Here is a 21,861-nt window from a genome sequence, read left to right as displayed (position 1 = left end):
ATGTCGATTATTATTATAATAAATTATGCGACACATTGTTACCGATAGAGAATTGCGTAAATTAACAATAAAATACAGTCCGATTATAAAATTGATTATTTCTAAAATATTTGATTTAAATAAATCTTGAAACGTATCTTTATTTCCTAAAATAAAAGAATATTCTCAATTTACAAAAAAAAAATCATATTAAGGGATTTTTGATGAATTTCCTTTAAAATCAATACTGATTCACGAGAATTTTTCAGATTTTTTTCATGCATTCCCCACGTGGCATTAAATGACGCCATCACGGGACTCTAAACATATTTTCTCAGACATTTAATTTTTTTCGCAGATATTGCATTTGATTTAAAAAATTGTAATTACTGTAATATTGTAGATTGTGCAATTTTTTCTAAGGTTTATTAATTTATAAAAATGCTTATTTTATTGTAGTTTAGCGCACATAATCTTAAATAAAATTGTTTCACCTTGTTTTTTTTTTGGAGTTAAAAAAGTATAACTCCGATTCTACTAAACCAATAGAGTTGTTCATTAGGACAAAGTTGAAAATATTTAAATTACCAACAATCCTCTAAAAATGATAAAATGAGAACTTTAAAACATTTTATATAAATAGTTACGGTTTGCCAAAGTGATGAGCATTCCATTTATTAAAAGCAAAAGTCAGTTTAAAATCAAAGTGCAATATACGTTACTAATTAATTTACAAGTTAATAATTTAATTAATAATAAATAATTAGTAATAAATAATTAATAATAAATAATTTCTTGTTTTACTAATTCTTCAAAGCAGCGTTCAAGAATTTTTTGTATTATAATTTTAAGCTGGTATAAATTTGGCTTCATAATATTCAATATAGTTTTTATTATAATAAAATTGAACAATATTAAATCACATTGTCGTTAAGAGATTAAAAATTACATAATTTTGAAAATTTACATTAATTTCTTAATTTCTCCGAATTTAATTTTTTTTCTTTATTTCTTAACGTTTCGTGGCTATTATAAGAATCATAAAATTATAGAATGAAAAAGATTACGTTTAGCTTCTATTTCAACCCAGACTGGGATGGTATACAGTAGACTCTCTCTCAATCGGGAATATGGGGCGAAATGTCATCCGGTTTAGCGATAGATTTTTGCGTCAAAGCCTTTGTAAATTCCACAAAAAGCGCTCAATTATAAAGGATCACGATAAAATAGGAAGAACTACAGCGAATTTGATCGAATTAGCTTCATAATTAAACGTGAAAATTGTCAACAAAATTTGACGCCCGATTGAAAAAGAGCCGATTGAGTGAGAGTCTACTGTAGCTGGGTTTCCTCAGCGACGACAAAGTGTTTTCCTCTATTGAAAAATGAAGAGAGGCTAAATTTTGACTAATCGCCGCTACGATCGCGACTGTTCTTTCAAATTTAAAATTTGAAGTTCGCTGGGAGTCATCAAATGTACAGATTTTGGATATTTTTACGACCAACTTTACAATATCCAAAAATCGAATAATATTTTTTGGTTTTTTTTTTCGTGAAAAATGTAAGTCATTCATTTTCTAGCGAAGAGGGGAGTTTCTAGGACCCAACAGAGCACTGGAACTCAATTGATTAAATAAATAAAATTATTAAGTTGTCTTTAGTCGTATTTGGGTCTTTTTGTGGCGGTCGTTAGGATATCCAAATTAGTGTTATGCCACGTCGTGCTACTTGGGTCTACTCGATCACCAATTTTTCTTAAAATTAAACAAATCACAAAACTAAAAAGTCACTGATTTAACTTTGGCTTGTTCAACACATCATAAATAGCACCTAAAATTTAATTAATCATTAAAATAAATAGGGAAACTTACTTTTATGAATTTATTCAGAAGTAGAACAACATTCAAGTGAAAAAAGCTTCACTTGCTATGATTCGTCGACCGGTCGAATTCAGGAACATTATATTTGAATTGCACTCTCAATTTTAATACATAAAATTAATCTTTAACTTAGTCATGGAACTAAAAAATTTGGACAGTAATAAAGATAAAGTCCTCAACTTATATTTGGACTCAAAATTTGAATTTAGTATATTTAGTATATTTATTTAATCACAAAATAGGGTTCGTCCCTCTTACAATTGTGATAAAGAGAAAGAAAATTAAAATTAAATAACAAAAGAACACAGAGTTAAAGAGAAAAAAAAGGTGGAAAAAAGAAGAGAAAAAAAGATAAGATGAAAAGATGCCTCTTTAAGATTCACTCAGCCTGTATTCGAAAAACCGCCGAATTCCATCCGCGGACCTACGTATGTCACTGGGAATTGCATTGTAGAGCACAACACCCTTTACAAAGAGTGACCGGTACAGACAATCACTCCTGACCTTAGGCACTATGAGTCCCCGAACCCTGGCCGGGTAAAGTAATAAAATTCTAAAGTAATCTGTAAGGGTAATAATTGAAATAATTCCTTAAGAAAAAAAAGTGAAGAATTTAAAAAAGTATGCCATAATTTGATGAAAAATTGCGAATTTTTATTTAAGAAATACTTTAACGCTCCGTCAATTTATGATTTTTTTTTCAGGGTTTTATGGTCAATTTCTATGATATTTTCACTGATTTGAATTAATTATAATTATAATAATTATAAATATTTCCACAGGTCAACTTGAGGAGCCCAGCGTGGTCGACTCGAGGATACTTTACCTAATATCCAAATTTTTTTAAAGTAAAAACCTCTTGACAATACAAAGTATAATAACTAACTATCCTAACTATACTTTTTTTTTTCATAAGAATGAAAATTATCTATTATGGGTATTGTAAGAAAAATTACTGAATTGAATTGAAATATAAACAAAATTCGCCGCGGCGCGCTAAAAAGGAATTGGCCCGTCAAATCATTATTCTACCTGCCGATTTTACTCTGAGGTTTTTTGAATTTTAACGGTATATTCCAGTGTATTCAGAGAAAATCTGTAGATTTTCTGCTGAATTTCTGCTAGAAAATCTGTAGATTTTCGGAAGAATTTCTGCAGAAAATCTACAGATTTTCGGTAGAATTTCTGCCGAGAAAATCGGCATAGTGTCCATTACTTCACAAAAATATTGTTGATTTATGTAGAAACTGTAGGAGTTATAAAGCAAATGGTATGCTCTGCTTAACAAGCATTACCGATTAAACATTTTAAATAAGTAAAAAGATGCGAGCAAAAATATTAATTTTTTAAAAATCGCCCATGGAATGATACAAAAACACGAAATTTAGGTCGATACTCTGCTTAAAGTTTTCACTTCACTTTTCTCTACTTGTAACACGGCGTCGCAGAATTCTTTATTTTATATAAACACCGTGATATCACAAAAAATAACTCTATTGAATTTTGCAAACTTCAGTGAAAAATTTTTCCATCTCTTCTGACACATCTTGTCTGGAAAGTCTGGAATGTAGAAAAAATCTACAGAAAATCGGCAGAATATCTACAGAAATTCGTCAGAGATTCGTCAGAAAATCTGCCGAAATATTCTGACGAATTTTGTCCCAAGCACAAATAAAATTCGTAAGAATATCTACAGAATTATCTGCAGATATTCTGTAGAGGTGTAGATTTTCTCTACAGAAATCTTAAAGATATCTGCAGATATTATTTGACGAGTTTCAACAGCTCGCACCGAGCGGCTAAAATCAGCTTGGCGCATATCTCTAATCTCTACCGCCACCATGACAATAATGTCAATTCGTAGCTAACTTCATGTTAAATGAGATAAACTTCATTTTCAGCCATCATTCTCCACATTCTCGGCGCATTTTGACACGAGTGCACGTCTTTAGTCAACCTTCCCCCCGAATTAAAACAGTTAAAAGGAGCTTTTTTTTGTCTCTTGAAGAGCCCCCATTCGAGATGTTTTCCGCGATTAATTGCGCGGTTCGCGTTGCATCGAAGCGCGAAACGGGAAAATTCATCAGCGGCTTGGTGCAATTCAGTGAGTATAATTTTTTTCCAAGGCATTTTCCCTTTTGCTTCAACTCCCTCTTGTGGCGTTACGTAATTGATTTCTTTTTGTGCGACAAAAAAAGAGCCTTCGAGCCCTTTTTGCTTGATCCTTCGACGCCTCTATCGTCCATAGTGAGCCCCTTTTAAAAAGAAAAGTGCCTTTTTTCCAAAATTATGGAGAAAATTTAAAATGTTTTTCTATGCCGGAGAAAATGTTCTAATTTTGGTTATGCAATCGCCTTGACATAACAGATGATATTCATTCCGTTAAAAAAACACTATGATGCCACTTTACGTGGATTATATTCTCCGGAAAACTCCATGTGTTCCCACAAATAATTCAGGAAGGCAAATTTATCCTTGACGTAGGGTAAATGTCCTAATTCAAAACAATTTCCAAACGCTTTAACTTTGACATTTGACAGAAGATTCAACACATTAAGTTCACATCTTTTTTTAAAGAGAATTACATAAATTTGCTCCTTGACTCTTCTACAATGTTACTGTTTAGTAAAAATTCTTTAAATATAATTTGAAAAGCTCTTAAATACAAGAAAAATACAAAAGTGCAAAATGCTGCAATTGGAAACAAATAAATCTAAATGGAGACAAGGAAAGTTTCTAATTGGAGACAAACAGTGAAACCGCGATGAAAGGCTTCCAAAAACTCAGGTAGTGAATAAGTCTGCCACTCATGGTACATTTTGTGTGCGATCTTGGAGGATGATCGCGCGATAAGTGCGATTAGCGCGATCCTGGAGACTGATTGTCGCTATCAGTGCTATAAATCACTATGAGAGCAGCAAATTATTCATTTATTTCATTAATTTATAATAAGAATAATAAGAAATCATTTATTTAGAGATGAGTTTAAGCTCAAATTCACTATGAAAATTTATGTGATTCTATGTTCAAATTGAGATTGTTCTCTCTGAAAACTGAGTGCAGAATTCGGAATAAATACATTGAATCTTTGTATATGAAGACTGGATTAGAATTAATTTAGTTTAGATTTAGAATATTGCGTGTTAACTGCAATCTCATTGGCGACAATACGACAATACTTTATGATTTTCAAGTCGTCTCTTACCTCGTCCCTTTGCTTTCTCCCGACCCACTATCCTGCATTTAAAATTCAAATTTAGAATAAATATGTTTATAGTGTAATTGCTATGTTATGGAAACGACTATGTATTATGGTTTGGGATGCATTGGGAATGAGAGTAAATTAATAAATAAATTTAAAAAAATATATATATATATATTTGAATACAGTAAAATCATCATGTATTAAATTTTCAATTTGGAAAAAAAAATTAAATAAAAGAATAAACGAGGAAGATTTGAACATGAGTGCATAAATGAACAAAATTTACATTTGTTATACTTTTGTTTTTTTGTCAAATGTTTTATTCCCTATTTAGAAATTTATAATGTGATAAATAGGCGAATTTTATAATTTGAAAAAAGAAAATCAATTGTCAGGAAGGAAAGATTGAGAAACTAAAAAATTCAGAAGGTCAATTTATTAAGAAAAGAAACATTTTGTGGCTAGTTCCTCAACAAAATTTTTAAAGTGATGAATATGTGAGGATTTTTAGTCAATAGTCTAAATAACCGATTTACATTGCAATGCCACAACTAAAAAAAGGATAAAATATATTTATTGTAAAAAAAAGGAATATCAAAAGAAAAAAAAATAGACGAAGCAGCCAAGGATCGAACCCGCGACACTTCCGTTAAATGTCCTGCGCTATACCGCTTAGCCACCGCTGCATGTAGTCATGCAAATTTTCTTTATTATGTGCTGCGTACGGTGACATTTAAAACTTCGGGGCTTTTTTTTTTAAAGAATTAATCAAATTTCGCACTTTCTGAATATAACACGTTTAATTTGATGCCTTTCTGCGAATTTGAGCAAAGCCACAGATTTTACAGAATTTGATGACTCGAGTACTTTTATCAAGAAAATTTTCAGCGAGCCGAACAATGAGATACTAGCACCTCTATCCACATGAACAAAAAGCACACATGTAAACAAAACCCAAAGTAATAGGACTATATCTGGTTAGGGAATGGTAATATGGAAAATAGATGCGAATGCGTTAATTAAACGGCTTAATTAACGCAGTCTTGGAGATTGAATCTTGCTGTCAGTGCAATCTCGGAGACTGATCGCGCGATCTGCCGATTTGCCACTCACGGTACACTCGCTTACCATACTTCTTCTTCTTTCCCATCGAAAACAATTGGAAAATCTCTCCAAAAATTCATATTTCCGGGGTTTCCTATTGAAGCATTTGCAGACACTTCCGATAAATCCTTTTTGCTCACGAAATATGTAATTATTTAATTTGAAATCTTCACGTACCGTTAAAAATAAAGATTAGCACTTAATTTAATAAAAATTAGCCAGAAATATGGCATGAATTTTAAACAAAACGAATAAACAACAGTCACCCCATTGTGTTTTTCATTGGAAAACATGGTCAATCGATAAAAATTTCGATGGTGAAAAGGTACACTTTTAATTTTTCTGAGAATTTTCGCTTTATTTGGAGCAAAATTAACTAAATAATAAAATTGTGCTATAGAAAATATATAAATATAATAATTTAGTACTGTATTTATCGTGAAAACAATGACGTTTCCATTTGGAGTAGCGAAAAATTTCCATTTAGAGCAGGTTTTGAATTAGCTTAATTTACCTTACTTCTTGAAAGTTTTTGTTTTTCTTGTGTCCTGACCTCAATTCCCGGGGGATTTTTTCGTCATTTTACCATCAAATCTACCTAAATTTAATGTTCCGGAATAAAATTTCGGAAGAATTAAACCTTCCGGAAGGCTCTAAAAGACAAAAAAAAAATCAAAAACAAATCAGGAAAATTGCATAAATCTTTGAGAAATCTCTTTTTATGCTCCTTAGTTGTAGGAAACTTATTTTATTAGCCTTCTAAGTTTAAATATATTTCCATGTTCCGGAAATCCCTTTTTTTTTATTGAAATTTTGCAAAATATAGATCGCCAATATGCTGCAAAGGCAGCCGCAAAGGCAGGAGCATCCAATGGACGTGTTGTTGCTGTAATTGGTGCTGTTGTTGATGTTCAATTCGATGAGAATCTACCACCAATTCTCAATGCCCTCGAAGTTGATGGACGCAAACCGAGACTTGTACTCGAAGTGGCACAGCATTTGGGTGAGAATACGGTTAGGACAATTGCCATGGATGGTACCGAGGGTCTTGTACGTGGGAATAAGGTTATAGATACAGGATCACCAATTAGGATTCCCGTTGGTGCTGAAACTCTCGGCAGGATTATCAATGTTATTGGGGAGCCAATTGATGAACGTGGCCCAATTGATACCAATAAATCAGCCCCAATTCATGCTGAAGCTCCAGAATTTGTGGAAATGAGTGTTGAACAGGAGATTCTTGTCACCGGAATTAAGGTAAACCTTTTTTTTCTAGGTTGATCACATGTAGAATCTATTTTACAATTTTATTTTTCAAAAAAAACCGAAAAAATAGGTGGTAGATCTTTTGGCTCCGTATGCAAAAGGTGGAAAAATTGGTCTTTTTGGTGGAGCTGGAGTTGGTAAAACTGTCTTGATCATGGAGTTGATTAACAATGTGGCTAAGGCTCATGGTGGTTATTCTGTCTTTGCTGGCGTCGGTGAGAGGACTCGCGAAGGAAATGATCTCTACAATGAAATGATTGAATCTGGTGTCATTTCGCTCAAGGATAAGACATCTAAGGTAAATATTTTTTGGTCATATTTCAACACCTTTCAAATAAGTCCGAATTTAACCAAAAATCGATTGGGAAACACGGGAAAGGCTCATAATTTTGGACAGTTTCTAAAATTGGACACTTTGAGGATAAAATTGGACACTAAAAATAAATTGATTAAAATGATGGATTTTTATTCCAATATTTGATGAATAATGAATTCTATCTTAATATTTGTTCTTTTTGGAAGATTTTGACACTAAATACGTTAAATTTTGAATATGATTGGAGTTAAAATTGCTTTCCCCACGAGCACCAAATTGAAGTGACACTAGCGATCGCAGCGGCAATTAGTCAAAGTTATTCAAAGTAGTCAAAGTTATTAGTCAAAGTTAATGTGGTTAAAATCACGCACAGCTTAATTTTTAAACAGTTAAGATTGCGCTTGAAAACACGCACAGTTCAGTTATAAAACAGTTAAGAATTCGCTTTTTTAAGCGCAATCTTAATCATTTTATGATTGAGCTGTGCGTGATTTTAAGCGCAATAATAACCATTTTATGATTGAGTTGTTTCTTGTTTTAAACTTAATCAGAACTGTTTTGTACATCATCTGTAAGAGTGCAATTTCAATCGTTTTATATTTGGCTTATGCGACTGCAAGTTTAACTACATTAAAGGTTAGAGGATTTTATGCTGAAGTATTGCGAGGATTGAACACTTAAGCGGCTAACGCGGCGAGGACTGTTTTACGCAATATCTCAATCGTTTCATATTAATTGCGTGCGAGTTTTATCGACGCCTTATAGCAAAAATCGAATTATAGTTTTAAGGTTTATTCTAAAAATAAAAAAAAAAACTAGTGATAAGCCTAGATCAGCTTATTGTAGGTGAGATTCTTAATCCACTAACGGGTAAGACCGCCTCCAGGTGGTCTTCACAAAAATCACATTTACAGCGACAATAAAGGTTTTATTTATTTAAAAGTGCTATAGTATCCTCGGTAATAGTCTTACTATCATCTCTTGAAAGTTTGAACTCATTTTGACTCTTCGTTTTGTTGCTATTCCCTAGTTTTGTGTGACAAAGTCAGAAAAAGCAACAAAAAATATTTGTGCAAAAAAACTAATTTCCAATTTCCATAAAAATACCGATTTAAAGTTATCTGACTAAAATAAATTTATTTTTTACTGAAAGATATGTCATTCTACTTTGTATATTTTATTTAAAAAAAATTGAAAAAACTAAAAATGTGAATTTTAGAAGCAAAAAGAGTTTCAAAAAAAATTATATTTTCTAACCTAGCGCCTAAACTAAAAGAAATAATGAAGAATGGATGGTTTTTACTACTTTATTGAATCATAATTATCCTAGAAAACATTGTTTTAGAACTTTTTTTTCGCATATTAAAGAAAACACCGTTAGAGGGTTAATATTATCGTAATTTTATTATTTTTCTTCAATATTCTTATTCTTATTCTAAAATTCTTATTCTATCATGATTCTAAATGAAACAAAGGAATAATTCTATTGTATTTGGAATGGGGAAAAAATATTTCATCAGTCCAAAAACAAGCGTTAAAGTCGCACTCTATGAAAAGCATCGGAATTACCTCTCTTTACTATAAATAAATGATTTAGCTCTTACACTAAACAGTATTTTTATGAAAGGTGTATTTTACATTTGCCGCTACCATATTCTCTTTGTCTAGCAAATATTTTCTTTTCAATCATTTGGCAATAGTAGAGAGTACCAAATTTTTCTGAGAGAATGTTGAATAATGAATTTTGTGTTTTATTTTCATTTTGCTTTGTATGTGCATAGGTGGCGCTGGTGTATGGTCAGATGAATGAACCACCAGGTGCTCGTGCACGTGTCGCCTTGACGGGATTGACTGTTGCTGAGTACTTCCGTGATCAAGAGGGACAGGATGTATTGTTGTTCATTGACAATATTTTCCGTTTCACTCAAGCCGGTTCAGAGGTGTCTGCCCTCCTTGGACGTATCCCCTCAGCTGTGGGCTACCAACCGACTCTGGCCACTGACATGGGTAGTATGCAGGAGAGGATTACAACAACCAAAAAGGGTTCAATCACTTCTGTGCAGGCCATCTATGTGCCAGCTGATGATTTAACTGATCCAGCTCCAGCAACAACATTTGCCCATTTGGACGCTACCACTGTACTGTCACGTGCAATTGCCGAATTGGGTATCTATCCGGCTGTTGATCCACTCGATTCAACATCCCGTATCATGGATCCAAATATTATTGGGCAGGAACACTACAATATTGCCCGTGGTGTCCAGAAAATCTTGCAAGATTACAAATCATTGCAGGATATTATTGCAATTTTGGGAATGGATGAATTGAGTGAGGAGGATAAGTTGACTGTGGCCAGAGCCAGAAAGATTCAGCGTTTCCTCTCGCAGCCATTCCAAGTGGCTGAAGTATTTACTGGGCATGCAGGGAAATTGGTGCCCCTCGAAGAAACCATTAAGGGATTCAGTAGGATTCTGGCTGGTGATTATGATCATTTGCCCGAAGTGGCATTCTACATGGTGGGTCCCATTGAGGAGGTTGTCGAGAAGGCAGAACGATTGGCCAAGGAAGCAGCCTAAGTCATTTCAAAAATTCCTCCCCACCATCCTCCAAAAAAAAACAATAAGAAAAACTTAAAAAAAAGCCATTGTGGGAGCCACAAAAACAAAATAACTCGGCGGATGGATCAAATACTTTGAAAATCCTCCCAATTAAATAAGCATCTGATTCACTCGCCCCAGTTCATAGATGGCGCCACTCACAGTCTTTAGCAAAGAAGAATGTCACTTTCTATTTAGATTAAAAAAAAAAATGTTTTCCGAATAAATTAGACAAAACTGGATTAAAATTAAAGGTCTTTTACTCCCTTTTTTGTCGAGATTTTGCAAATTTCGCAATGGAAATCAATTAGTAGGACCATTTCAAGTATTCTCTGTGAATTTCATCCAGAAATATTGAGAATTACGGTTTTTAGAGCGGATTTTCGATTTTTTGAAAAAACTGTAAGGGGTTAGCCTATCGATTTTTTTGGTCAAAAAATTTTTTGTCAAGATTTTGCAACTTACGCAATGGAAATCAATTAGTAGAACCATTTCAAGTATTCTTTGTGAATTTCATCCAGAAATATTGAGAATTATGGTTTTTAGAGCGGATTTTCGATTTTTTGAAAAAACTGTAAGGGGTTAGCCTAACGATTTTTTTGGTCTGAGCTATTCGGAATAATTTCCTCCTCTAGCCTGAGCTCTGCTCAAGGCGGACTTTGGATAAGTTTAAATAAAAAAACATTGTTTTATGTAATAATCATTGTTTTTTTTTTGTATTTTTTCTGGACTCTTCAGTTGAAGAGGTTCCTAGCTTGCTTTCATTCTACAAATATCTACGTACAATAAATAGGGACTTTGTGTGTTTTGGATAGAGGGTCCTTTGGGTGTCCTTTGGGTGTCCTTTGGGGGTCCTTTGGTAGTCGTTTACATGGTGCAGGCCTGTGGGACGGCAAATTGCATTTTGCGTGATGGTGCCTTATCCCTGAGATCGGGATTAGCTCCCTTACGGATCTGCTGACGGTAGAGTTGAGCCTGGGACTCAGATGCTGGCCTACAGTAAACTGGTACGGATTTCTGGACCTTCTGTTGGGCTTTGCATGGGGATTCACAGGCTGGCAATTGACGAATTGTGAAGCAAATTTCACCGTTGCGTTCAACGTACTGAGTCTGATGTTTAGTTTCGCACTTCTTCTGTTGCTCATGGTGCCTACGATTGGCCTCAGCTACGGCTTTTTGTTCGTCATCGGCTGAGGAACTATCGGAGGAATCTGAGGAATCAGAAGAGTCGGAAGATGAGAAAGATGAGGAGGAATCCTGACTGGATGATGATGATGATTCAGATGAATTGGATGCATTGAAACCACGTCCGTAGTGTTGACGTCCAGCTTCGACATCGGTAACGGCATCGGTAAAGAGGAGTTCTTCCTGGAAGCACTTAGCCTTAGCAGCATCTTTCTTCACAGCCTTAGCCTGACTTTCGCAAGTGGCATCATCCAGGGCATATGATGCTACAAAGTGACTATTTCTACGATGATAGCACTTAGCTGGGGACTTCCTATCATTCTCACGTTCAGCATCATTTGTTCCACAGACACCAAGGACCTGACCACGATTTTCACTACTGTCAATTGTTACTGTTTGTCCGTTGGTCTTAACTGTAACATCACCATCGCGAATGTCAACGGTAACCTCACCAACTGGTCCACAGTAGATTCTAGCCAATGGCTGTTGAGCATCATCTTCACTGAAGATCTCAATGGCTTCCTTCTCATTCACTGGCTTCTTCTGGCCATCAACGTACACATGACGTGCCTGAACATCCTTAGCTGGCATATAGATAACATAATCATGCTGATCCTGTTGTCCAAGGACAACCATAACATCCTTATCATCATCACCATTTGGTTGACGCACCAAAATAGCAACATCCTCATCATCAACTTCCTCACCAGAATCCTCACTGTTGCTACCATTGACCTCTTCATCGGTATCAGTAATGTAGGCAACATGCCAGCACTTTCCGAAGTTGTAATTGAAGACAGATTGATCAAATGTAGCCACTTTGTTGCGATTGATACTGCAAGTTGGATTGTATTGTTCCTGGAAGGCTTCAGTAGCCATACGATCGAACAGATCCTGATCAGGATGAACATTGAGAGCAGCCCTCAACCATGGATTGAGATGTTCATTGGTCAGTTTAGCCTTCACATTTGGTGTGGCAAGGGTGAAGTTACCATAGTAGCCAGATGGAGAAAGTTGATATTGGAACTGAACACGTCCCTGTTTACCCTCATAAGTGTGATCTTCTTCCCAGTTGAAGCCAGCACTGAAGTATCTGAATATTTTTTGGCAAAAGAAAAGTACATTACCATTACCATTGTGAATGTAATCAGAAAAATAGGATACAACCCTCTTACAAATGTGATAATCAAGTGAAAGAAAAAGAAACATAATCAGACACATTCTAGGAACCTAGCCTACTAATAGATCTCACGGATTGCAGCCGCTGAAATACGGTCACCATCCGGAAGATTAGGGTTCAGAACTTTACTGAAATGTCTCTTTTTCCCAGGCTTAATAAGGTAACGAACCTTATTGCGTTTACAGTTTGAACAAAGCCTCGTGGAAATAGAGAGGATAATGTCGATTATACGCTAATAATGCATAGGAAAGCCGTGGAAATATTCGTTAGAGAAAAGTCCATGGAAACTCGCAGACATTTCTTATTAGACGGTCCTATACAGAGACTTCTGCAAACGTCCATGGAACACTAGGAAGAAATTTAGCGTTAAATTCCATTTTGGAAGCTTACGCGGATTGGTTGCTGGAAATCCAGTGGAATCGCTGTGATGATAAAGTTGTCAAACGACAGTGCCAAAACATCCGTTTTGGGGCGAAAATTCCACTTAATTCGCTTAAGTGCGATTTTTACACTTAAGCGTATACTTCGGGAGGGCAACATACATGCCTTTGGAAGACATTGAAGGCAACGTCTGTGGTATCAATCGCCGTCTTTGTGAATGGAGTCTCTACGATTCCACGGTTCAGGTCGAATCCGCCTGTCATGAGGGCATTTAGCCAGGCGAGTCGCCTTGGGGATCATCGGAAATTGAGATGTAGACTACGTCTACAGCGGCCCCAAGATGGGAATTCACGGATATTATACCCAAACCGGTCCGCCAGGGTGCATTTGTAACAAGGGTAGAGGCTCCTCTACCCAAATTCCTAACAATATCTTCACAATGTACTCCGGTTTCCTATATCGAGCCGGATTTATGAAAAAAAAAAGTCCTTACTAACCTGGCAAAAGCAACAGCTTCACCGGTGAAATTTTCCATTTGTGGATGATCAAAGTTGTATTCAATCATAAAGTTGACATCTTGCATAAGTGCAGCACGTTGTGTGGCATTTTGACAAGCTGGCAATTGATGATCACCATGTTCCATCTGTTGCAGACACTGTTGTCCCTCGGGCGTCTGACGAATGTACTTGCGGAAGGCATCATTCTGTCCAACCTTACCATTAACCTTAGCATGGAAAGCATCAACACTATCACACTTATCCATACCAATAAGGATATCTGCATTAACTTCACCACCGGCAACGGTTTCTAGGGCATGCTTGAAATTCAACTGAGCAACTGATGGTAGTTTTGATTCGGCAACTGCACACAGATGCATTGGGGTAGCCTTAGCTGGGACAGCGGCGACAAAGAGAAGTGCACGAGATTTATCAGAGACTGCACTATCAGCAGCGGCCATTGTGGCAATGTAGTGAGCCACTTGGGATTGTTTATCGAAGTTTGCACCCTGTTGACCACGATGGAAGACAGCACCACAGCCAAACATGTAGGATTTGCTATTCTTAATACCAGCACCAGCTGCCTGAAGATACTGTTCTTGGCGACGAGTACTGTCGGGATTGAGGCTAATTGGAACAGCCATATTGTCATAGCCAGATTTTGGTGAAGCCCTAGCCTGGGCAGCTTGACTCTTTTGTTGTCCACCTGGTCCATATTCAGCATCATACTGCTTAGCCCAGTTGGCATAGAAAGTAACAGCTGAGGCTGAACTCTTTTCGGCATCAAAGGCAACATCGAGGTTAGCATGAGGAGCAAAGTGGGCAGCCCATGGGAATGCGGCAAATTCTTCAAAATTGTCACGATGCTGGAAAACATGGCGCCATAGGGCATTGCTAACAGGTGTACGAATTTCATGATCACCGTAGATGCGGAAAGCCATACCCGTAGCCTTATCACCATAGACGGTATTGAGGGCAACAGATGGACGAAGATGGAGAGTCTTGATATCCTTAGCCTCAGCCACTGGACGAAGATCCAAGATGTCCTTACGAGCGGTATATGGCCAACTGCTGTAGTGAGCAACATTGATAGCCTTATGGGGGAACAGGGGACGTGCTGTAGCAGCAAAATGATTATTCTTCAGATCAATTTCCACAGCAACAGACAATGGTAGATTAGCCTGATACTTCTTGGTATGTCCAGCAATGTACCTCTGTTGATCCTGTGGCGTAAAGAATCCAGTTTGACTCTGAACCGTTGCAGCATAGACCAAATGCAGAGACAATGTAGCATTGATAGTATCAGGAATTTGAATTGGATTGCTCTTATCTTCATCACGTGGACCAGCCTTGGCAGCATCAGGCTGTGACTTAGCCTTAACGTCACCAGTAACGGACACATAAGTTGGCACAGTAAATTGATGGTAGAAGATCAAACCAGATTCCATGGGGAAGGCAACAGTAAGTTGATCCTGATAGTACATCTTGGAATAGTGGAAATTGTATCCTTGCTTAGCAGCATCAGCCATTTCACGAATGAATGCTGGCAACTTCTGATCAACGGACTGATTGCCAAAGGCAAAGAATCTCTCAGATCCCAAAAGATTAACCAAGAACTGAGCCTCAACGGGTTCCTCCTGATCAGGTTGGACCTTGAGGATATCATAGATTTTGTCATAAGTCCAATCAGCATAGCCAGCAGCCTTTGGTGCACCACCAGATGCAGCATAGCTAGCCTTCTTACTCTTAGCAGCAGCCTTCTGGGCACGGTAGTTAGTCTTATCGTTATCATGGTGATCCTTGGCGAAGGGTGATGATGAGGCATGAGGATTGGCTTCAAATTGATCATCAAGGAGATCAAAGAGTTGATTGACAGATGAGGTCATGGCAAAGGCAAGAGTATCACGACGGTAGCCACGGAAGGACTTCTCAACGAAGGCATGAACAGATGATGGAATAAGGCTATCAGATGATCCAAAGGTGGTAAATTGTGCCAAAGCAGCCAAATTGAATTTCTCAAGGATAGCATCACGCAAATTGACAGATGACAGAGATGCACCAAAGTCCTCTTCAGTTAGCATAGGTTCAGCAGCTTGGGCAGCAGCAGCGAATTCCTGGTAGTGAGCATGATTGAGCTGAGCAGCAGACTGAATGGCTGACTTAACGCAGGCTCTCACCTAAGAAGAAGAAGAAGAAAGAACCTATCAGTCAAAAGGATTCCTTCAAAGCCGTGCCGGATTTAGGTGGATTCCCTGAGGCCACGGCACTGGATCTCCACATTTAACCCTTTAAAGACAATTGGGACACCGGTGTCCCATAAAGAAAATATTTTTTTTACAATCACAAATTCACACAAATCACAAATTGGAATAATTGAAAATCACGGAATACCGAGTTGAATCATTAAGAGAATCACACACTTAGAATCATTGGAATCACAAAAGCCATAAAACGGTTAAGTACGCGCTTAAAAACACGCACAGCTAAATTTTAAAATGATTAAGATCCCGATTGAAAACACGCACAGCTCAGTCATAAAACGGGAAGTGTATGGTAGTGCAAGAAGTGCAAGCAGTGCTAGAAGTATTGCCACATTTCCGAGAGTCTTCCGAAATTTTCGGAAGTGCCCTTAGGACATTATCAACTCACCTCACGAGATGGATCATGATGGGTGAATTCAGCCATAGCCTGGAGCATATGAGCTGGTGGTTGTGTCCTCATGAGTTGCATAACAGCAGCACAACGAACTTCATGGGCTTCACCAATGTTCTGGTACATCTTGTAAAGGACACTACGGGCAAGTTTTGGATAATTTTCAGCCAGACGATCACATGCAACAACAATAGCTGCACGCTGGAAGTCAGTGGTGGGCCTATCACCCTCGAGGTAGGGTTCGAAGGCAGCAAGAATGTCAGGATGTCCAAGATTACCCAGACAACGGATGTATGTAAGAGTTCTGTGGCTATCTTCATGATTGATGGCGGCTTTCAGTTGAACTGATAGCCATTGGGTGACATCATGAACGATGGGAGAACGTTTGTCAGCCAGACGTCCGTACACATTGACTGGGTAGTATTCGTAGGAGGTTTGATTGTTAACAACAACCTTTTCCACCATCTTGGTGAGGGCAAATAGGGCGGTTACATTGAGTTGGGGCTGTTGGTGGACCTGAGAACTAGTGGCCATTTTGAAGAAATCATGGAGGAGTTTGTCAGTGGGGGCCTGAACGCTATCGGGCAGAGTTGAAATGAGTTGTGCAGCTTCTTCCTTCTGCACCTTCTTCTTGGCAATCCAATCGAAGATGGCAGCAACAGCTGGACCAGTTCCGGCTTCGGCACATGCATCACGGAAGGTGTACCAGGCATCAGTGGCTGGATGCTGTTGGGGCAGGCTTTCTTGGTTGTACTTGTCATCGGGGGTCTGACGTTTAGCATTCTCATGGGCAAGTTGGAGTTTCTGAGCGACAAATTGAATCTGTTCGAGATCCATGGTACGGATCAACCGAACGGCAATGGTGAATTTGGCAAGGGTATTGTGTTTGGGCAATTGAGATGGTTCCTGGGCATCCTTGGCGATTTCCTGGCAGATTTCAACGGTCTTCTTGGCAACGTCAACCTTGGAGGCAATGGAGTGTCCCTTGTAGCCGACAAAGTAGGGCAGGAAAGCATGTTCAGGACTCTGTTTCATATTTGGTTTGGCATGCCAGAATTCCTGACTCTCACTGAGGCTATCACTCTCACTGGAAGAGCTACTGCTGTCAGAATAGGAGCTAGATTCGCTAGATGAAGAGGAATCACTGGAACTGGAGGAAGAGCTAGAGCTAGAACTGGAAGATGAGCTGGAATTTGAGTCAGATGAGGATGATGAAGAGGAATCATCACTAGAGTCACTTGATTGAGCTTTGTGTTTGTTGTAGTTGGCTTCTTCCATCTTTTCGAAGTACCTATTGTCCTGTTCGTGTTGCTGATGTCCAACAACAGATCTCCTGGAACGCTTAAGACGTTGTTCAGTTTCAAAGTCCTGAGGACGACGTGTTGGGTACCTGGGTTGGTACTTATTGTGATTGTTCTCGTGGTTGTAACGTTGATTCTGAGCCTGTTTCTCAGCCTCATACTGATCCTGACGTTCAGCCAATTTTTCACGTTGTTGCTGACTCTTCTTGGCATGTTGATTCACTTCACTGGAATCCTCCTCGCTGGAACTGCTAGAGCTAGAACTGCTTGAACTGGAACTGCTAGAGCTAGAATCTTCATCAGATTGAACTGGACGAATGGCATTACTGGTATCCGATGGCAAATTGTATCGGCTAACAAGATCACCAACAGGAAGGGCATTATCAGGTCCCTGGCATGCACCATGGAGTGGCTTAACTTCCTCAAGGGTCACCTTAACATAGCTAGCAACCATTGGAGCTTCATCATCCCTCAAATTATTGTTAATCTGAACCTTATTGTAAGTCTGAGCACTCTGAATGGTATAATTGGTAAGTTGTCCGGTAATATAAACAGTAGAAACGGAACTACGAGCAAAGAAATCACCCATTTGATTGGAATTTGGTTTATCATCATTCTCCTCCATTGTCTGCAGACTAAAATGATATCCAATACGTTTATCACAATTATCATAATTCTTAGTCTTGACAATTTGAACATGTTGATCAGTATGATTTTGTTTCAATTCAGGAATTGGGAACCATTCACGATGAGTCTCGGCAAATTGGGCCGGAACAGGTGATACTCTATATTGAACTTCACATTTACCAGTAACACTTGATTCCATAGTTTTATAGGCACCAACAATGGTTTTCTTTGGATTCTGAGCATCAGGAATCTGATTGTATTTGCACTTAATGGCATTATCAGCAGAAAGATCAAGTTGAAATTGGGATACAACACCCTTAACCTGGTTAACGTGCTCATTGGACATGCATGGATCGAAGGCAACAGAACGGATGACACCATTTTTGTACTGAATGCTAAAAGGTTTCTCACAGAATGGCTGCTGTTTGTATGGCAGAGCCTTCTCGTCCACCTCAGATGCCCAACCTTCAATCAATTGACCATTGAAGGGAGCATATTCAGCCTTGGTGAGACGTCCAATCACCTCATTGTTGGACTTCTGGCAGAGGGTCAGACGGGCCCGGGAGAAGACACCCGAGTACTGATCCTTCTGCTCAGGGAATCCAGCAAGAGTACGGGACTCAACGGAATAGGTGTACTGTTGATGAGCACTAAAGGCAGCATCTTGGTTGGCCAGAACACTGGCAACTGTAAAACAAAGAGAAAATGGATTGAAGAAGACTTTGACTGAAGAAGAAGTCGTAGGAACAACAACTAAAAGATAATTTGAAAGGAAGCACAGACAGAATGGAAGAAGGACGTCATTCTTCTGAAATGGAAGGAAGAACGAGGGATTCGTTCCTCGAAAAGGGTCCTTCTTTATAAAGAAAGACGATGTCGTTCTGAAGTACGACTCGTTCTTCGGAGGAAGAAGTTGTAGGAACAGCAACTAGAAGATAATTTGAGAGGAAGCACAGAATGGAAGAAGGACGTCATTCTACTGAAAAGAAAGGAAGAAAGAGGGATTCGTTCATCGAGAATAGTCGTTCTTCATAAGGAAGGCCGAAGTCGTTCTGAAGTAAGATTCATTCTTCGGAGGAAAGAGTCGTTCTGAAGTCAGACTCGTTCTTCGGAGGAAAGAGTCGTTCTGAAGCAGGACTCGTTCTTCGGAGGAAGGAGTCGAACTCGTTCTTCGGAGGAAGGAGTCGGACTCGTTTTTCAGAGGAAAGAGTCGTTCTGAAATCGGACTCGGTCAACGGAGGAAAGAGTCGTTCTGAAGTAAGATTTTTTCTTCGGAGGAAAGAGTCGTTCTGAAGTAGGACTCGGTCAATGGAGGAAAGAGTCGTTCTGAAATCGGACTCGTTCTTCGGAGGAAGGAGTCGGACTCGTTCTTCGAAAGAAGGAGTCGTTCTGAAGTAAGATTCGTTCTTCGGAGGAAGGAGTCGTTCTGAAGTCGGACTCGGTCAACGGAGGAAAGAGTCGTTTTGAAGTCGGACTCGTTCTTCGGAGGAAAGAGTCGTTCTGAAGTCGGACTCGGTCAACGGAGGAAAGAGTCGTTTTGAAGTCGGACTCGGTCAATGGAGGAAAGAGTCGTTTTGAAGTCGGACTCGTTCTTCGGAGGAAAGAGTCGTTCTGAAGTAAGATTCATTCTTCGGAGGAAGGAGTCGACCTCGTTTTTCAGAGGAAGGAGTCGGAATCGCTCTTTGGAAGAAGAAGTCGTTCTGAAGTAGGACTCATTCTTCCGAGGAAGGAGTCGTACTGAAATCGGACTCGTTCTTCGGAGGAAGAAGTCTTTCTGAAGTCGGTCTCGTTCTTCGGAGGAAGGAGTCGACCTCGTTTTTCGGAGGAAGGAGTCGTTCTAAAGAATGATTTGATCCTTCAAAATGGATTCGTCCTTCAAAATCACATCGTTCTGAACTAGGATTTCTTCCACCCAATGGATCACCTTTCAAGGAAAACTTAAAATAAAACTGACAAAATCACAAAAAAAACAGTAAACTTACCCAGAGCACAGAGAATGAAGATACGCATTGTTGTAGACAAAACGGATTTGTTCACAGTTAAGACACTACTTTACTGTGAGAGGCGAAAACGCCAAATGATACCTTTAACCAATTCAAATTGACATTTTATACTGTTATTTTTGCTGTGATCAGCATCAATAATTTTGCAAATAATCACATTGATAAGTGCTCTCTTGTGGCTTCTTATCGCTCTGTGATTAATCGCGAAAAAAGGTCAAGAGTTCACACAAATGTATTTTGCTTAGAAAGATGTATAATTGAATGTGGGGAGCTAGAGAGAGAGTTCATTGGTCTTCGGACTAATCAGCATTACATGGGTGTATCAAAAAATGCAGATTCAGCTGGTGATAAGATAAGAAATTCAAATGCATAATTTGCATATTTTTGGGGAGAGAAGTTGAAGAAACTCTCAAGATCATTCATTTTCCATACGTTTTTTTTTTGCATAGAGGCACTGAAGACTATCGGCAAGTTTATTATTTGTTTAAGTCGCGGTGCTTGTAATAATTTGTTAAAAATTATTGCCGAAATTCGCTTACTTCCGTGCAAAATTACGCAAAAACATCAAGAGAAATGCCGCAAAGGGCATTGTCCGCCATCTTCTATTTAACAACTGAACCGTCTTGGTGCATTTCTTCGAGCAAAGCAGGCACCTTTTCAAGGCAATTTTTAGAAGATTTTCCACGGATAATTTAAAAAAGAAATAGTCAGAAGTGCTTCCAAAACTCATCAAATTTCTTTTCCAATTCATAAACCACCGATAATCCACATGATTTTCATAATTTTCGCTGAATTAGGAAATGTTGCAAAATGTTGTTGGGCGATCCATATTTAGCCTATTTTTTTTACTATCAAATCTCGCCTTTTAATCAATTCTATGTCACTAAACTAATTCTAAAAACTATTTTCTTTATGTTAATACCAATTCTTATTGAAATAATAGTAATTTAACTTAAAAAAAATCGACTTTAAAAAGCAATCTTGGCGACGTTTTTTTTTTATCAAATCCTGGCGACTACCACTACAAAAGCAGAAAAACTACTTTTTCCTTATATGTTGGTTCCTCTGGTTTGACAATTTGCCCATTGCGCCACACAACGGTGGCGAAAAGAAAATTCTCTTCTTCGGCAATTCGAAGAGTTTATTCGGAAGTTATCGTTTGGTTATTTTCAGGTTATTTCGTAAAGTTATTTGTAAGTAAATTTCAATGTTTTATTACTCCCTCCCAACCAAGTTTTGGGTATTCAGACAACATTTTAACAACTCTATTTTACATTTTGCGAACTTATCAAACGGTTATCCAACAGTTAAGTAACTAAGCTGTGATGCTAGGGGGGTGACCCAATCGTCCTTAAAGGGTTAAACAACTAAAATGGTCGATTTTGCACTATTTGTAGTAGTAAAATTTTACACATTTTTTTTTACTGTGTAAGTCATTAGCCTTTTAATAAAATTGACAGCATCTGTCATGTTCAATTAATCCTCAAAATGGATGACAAGTAACACTCTCTATGGAGAATTTCTTTGCAATTCCACCACTAGATGGCCACCATTTGCAACGATCACTCTCTTCTGCTGCGCAGTGGACTCAAAAAGAATTGCAGGTGCGTCCAATATGGTACATGATCATTTCCCCAATCACACGAATGATGGCGCTCTTGTTGAAGTGATTGTATATATTTGCCAGA

General features: G+C 38.0%; 2 protein-coding genes across 2 annotated transcripts; one reads left to right on the top strand and one right to left on the bottom strand.

The window, feature by feature from the left end:
• Positions 1-3,760: 3,760 nt before the first annotated feature.
• Positions 3,761-10,595, top strand: LOC129808724 (ATP synthase subunit beta, mitochondrial). The gene is made up of 4 exons (XM_055858510.1): positions 3,761-3,963; positions 6,995-7,425; positions 7,505-7,732; positions 9,532-10,595. The coding sequence occupies exons 1-4, from the start codon at positions 3,882-3,884 to the stop codon at positions 10,324-10,326; spliced, it is 1,536 nt and encodes a 511-aa protein (XP_055714485.1). The 5' UTR covers positions 3,761-3,881; the 3' UTR covers positions 10,327-10,595.
• A 439-nt stretch (positions 10,596-11,034) lies between these two features.
• LOC129808723 (vitellogenin-A1-like) lies at positions 11,035-20,333 on the bottom strand. Its single transcript, XM_055858509.1, has 4 exons — positions 20,153-20,333; positions 16,240-18,857; positions 13,591-15,767; positions 11,035-12,625 (listed from the first exon to the last, which is right to left on the bottom strand). The coding sequence occupies exons 1-4, from the start codon at positions 20,178-20,180 to the stop codon at positions 11,215-11,217; spliced, it is 6,234 nt and encodes a 2,077-aa protein (XP_055714484.1). The 5' UTR covers positions 20,181-20,333; the 3' UTR covers positions 11,035-11,214.
• Positions 20,334-21,861: the final 1,528 nt, after the last annotated feature.

Source organism: Phlebotomus papatasi, chromosome 5 (assembly GCF_024763615.1).
Source record: "Phlebotomus papatasi isolate M1 chromosome 5, Ppap_2.1, whole genome shotgun sequence".
Classification (NCBI taxonomy): Eukaryota; Metazoa; Arthropoda; class Insecta; order Diptera; family Psychodidae; genus Phlebotomus; species Phlebotomus papatasi.
This window is presented reverse-complemented; position numbering and strand designations above follow the sequence as displayed.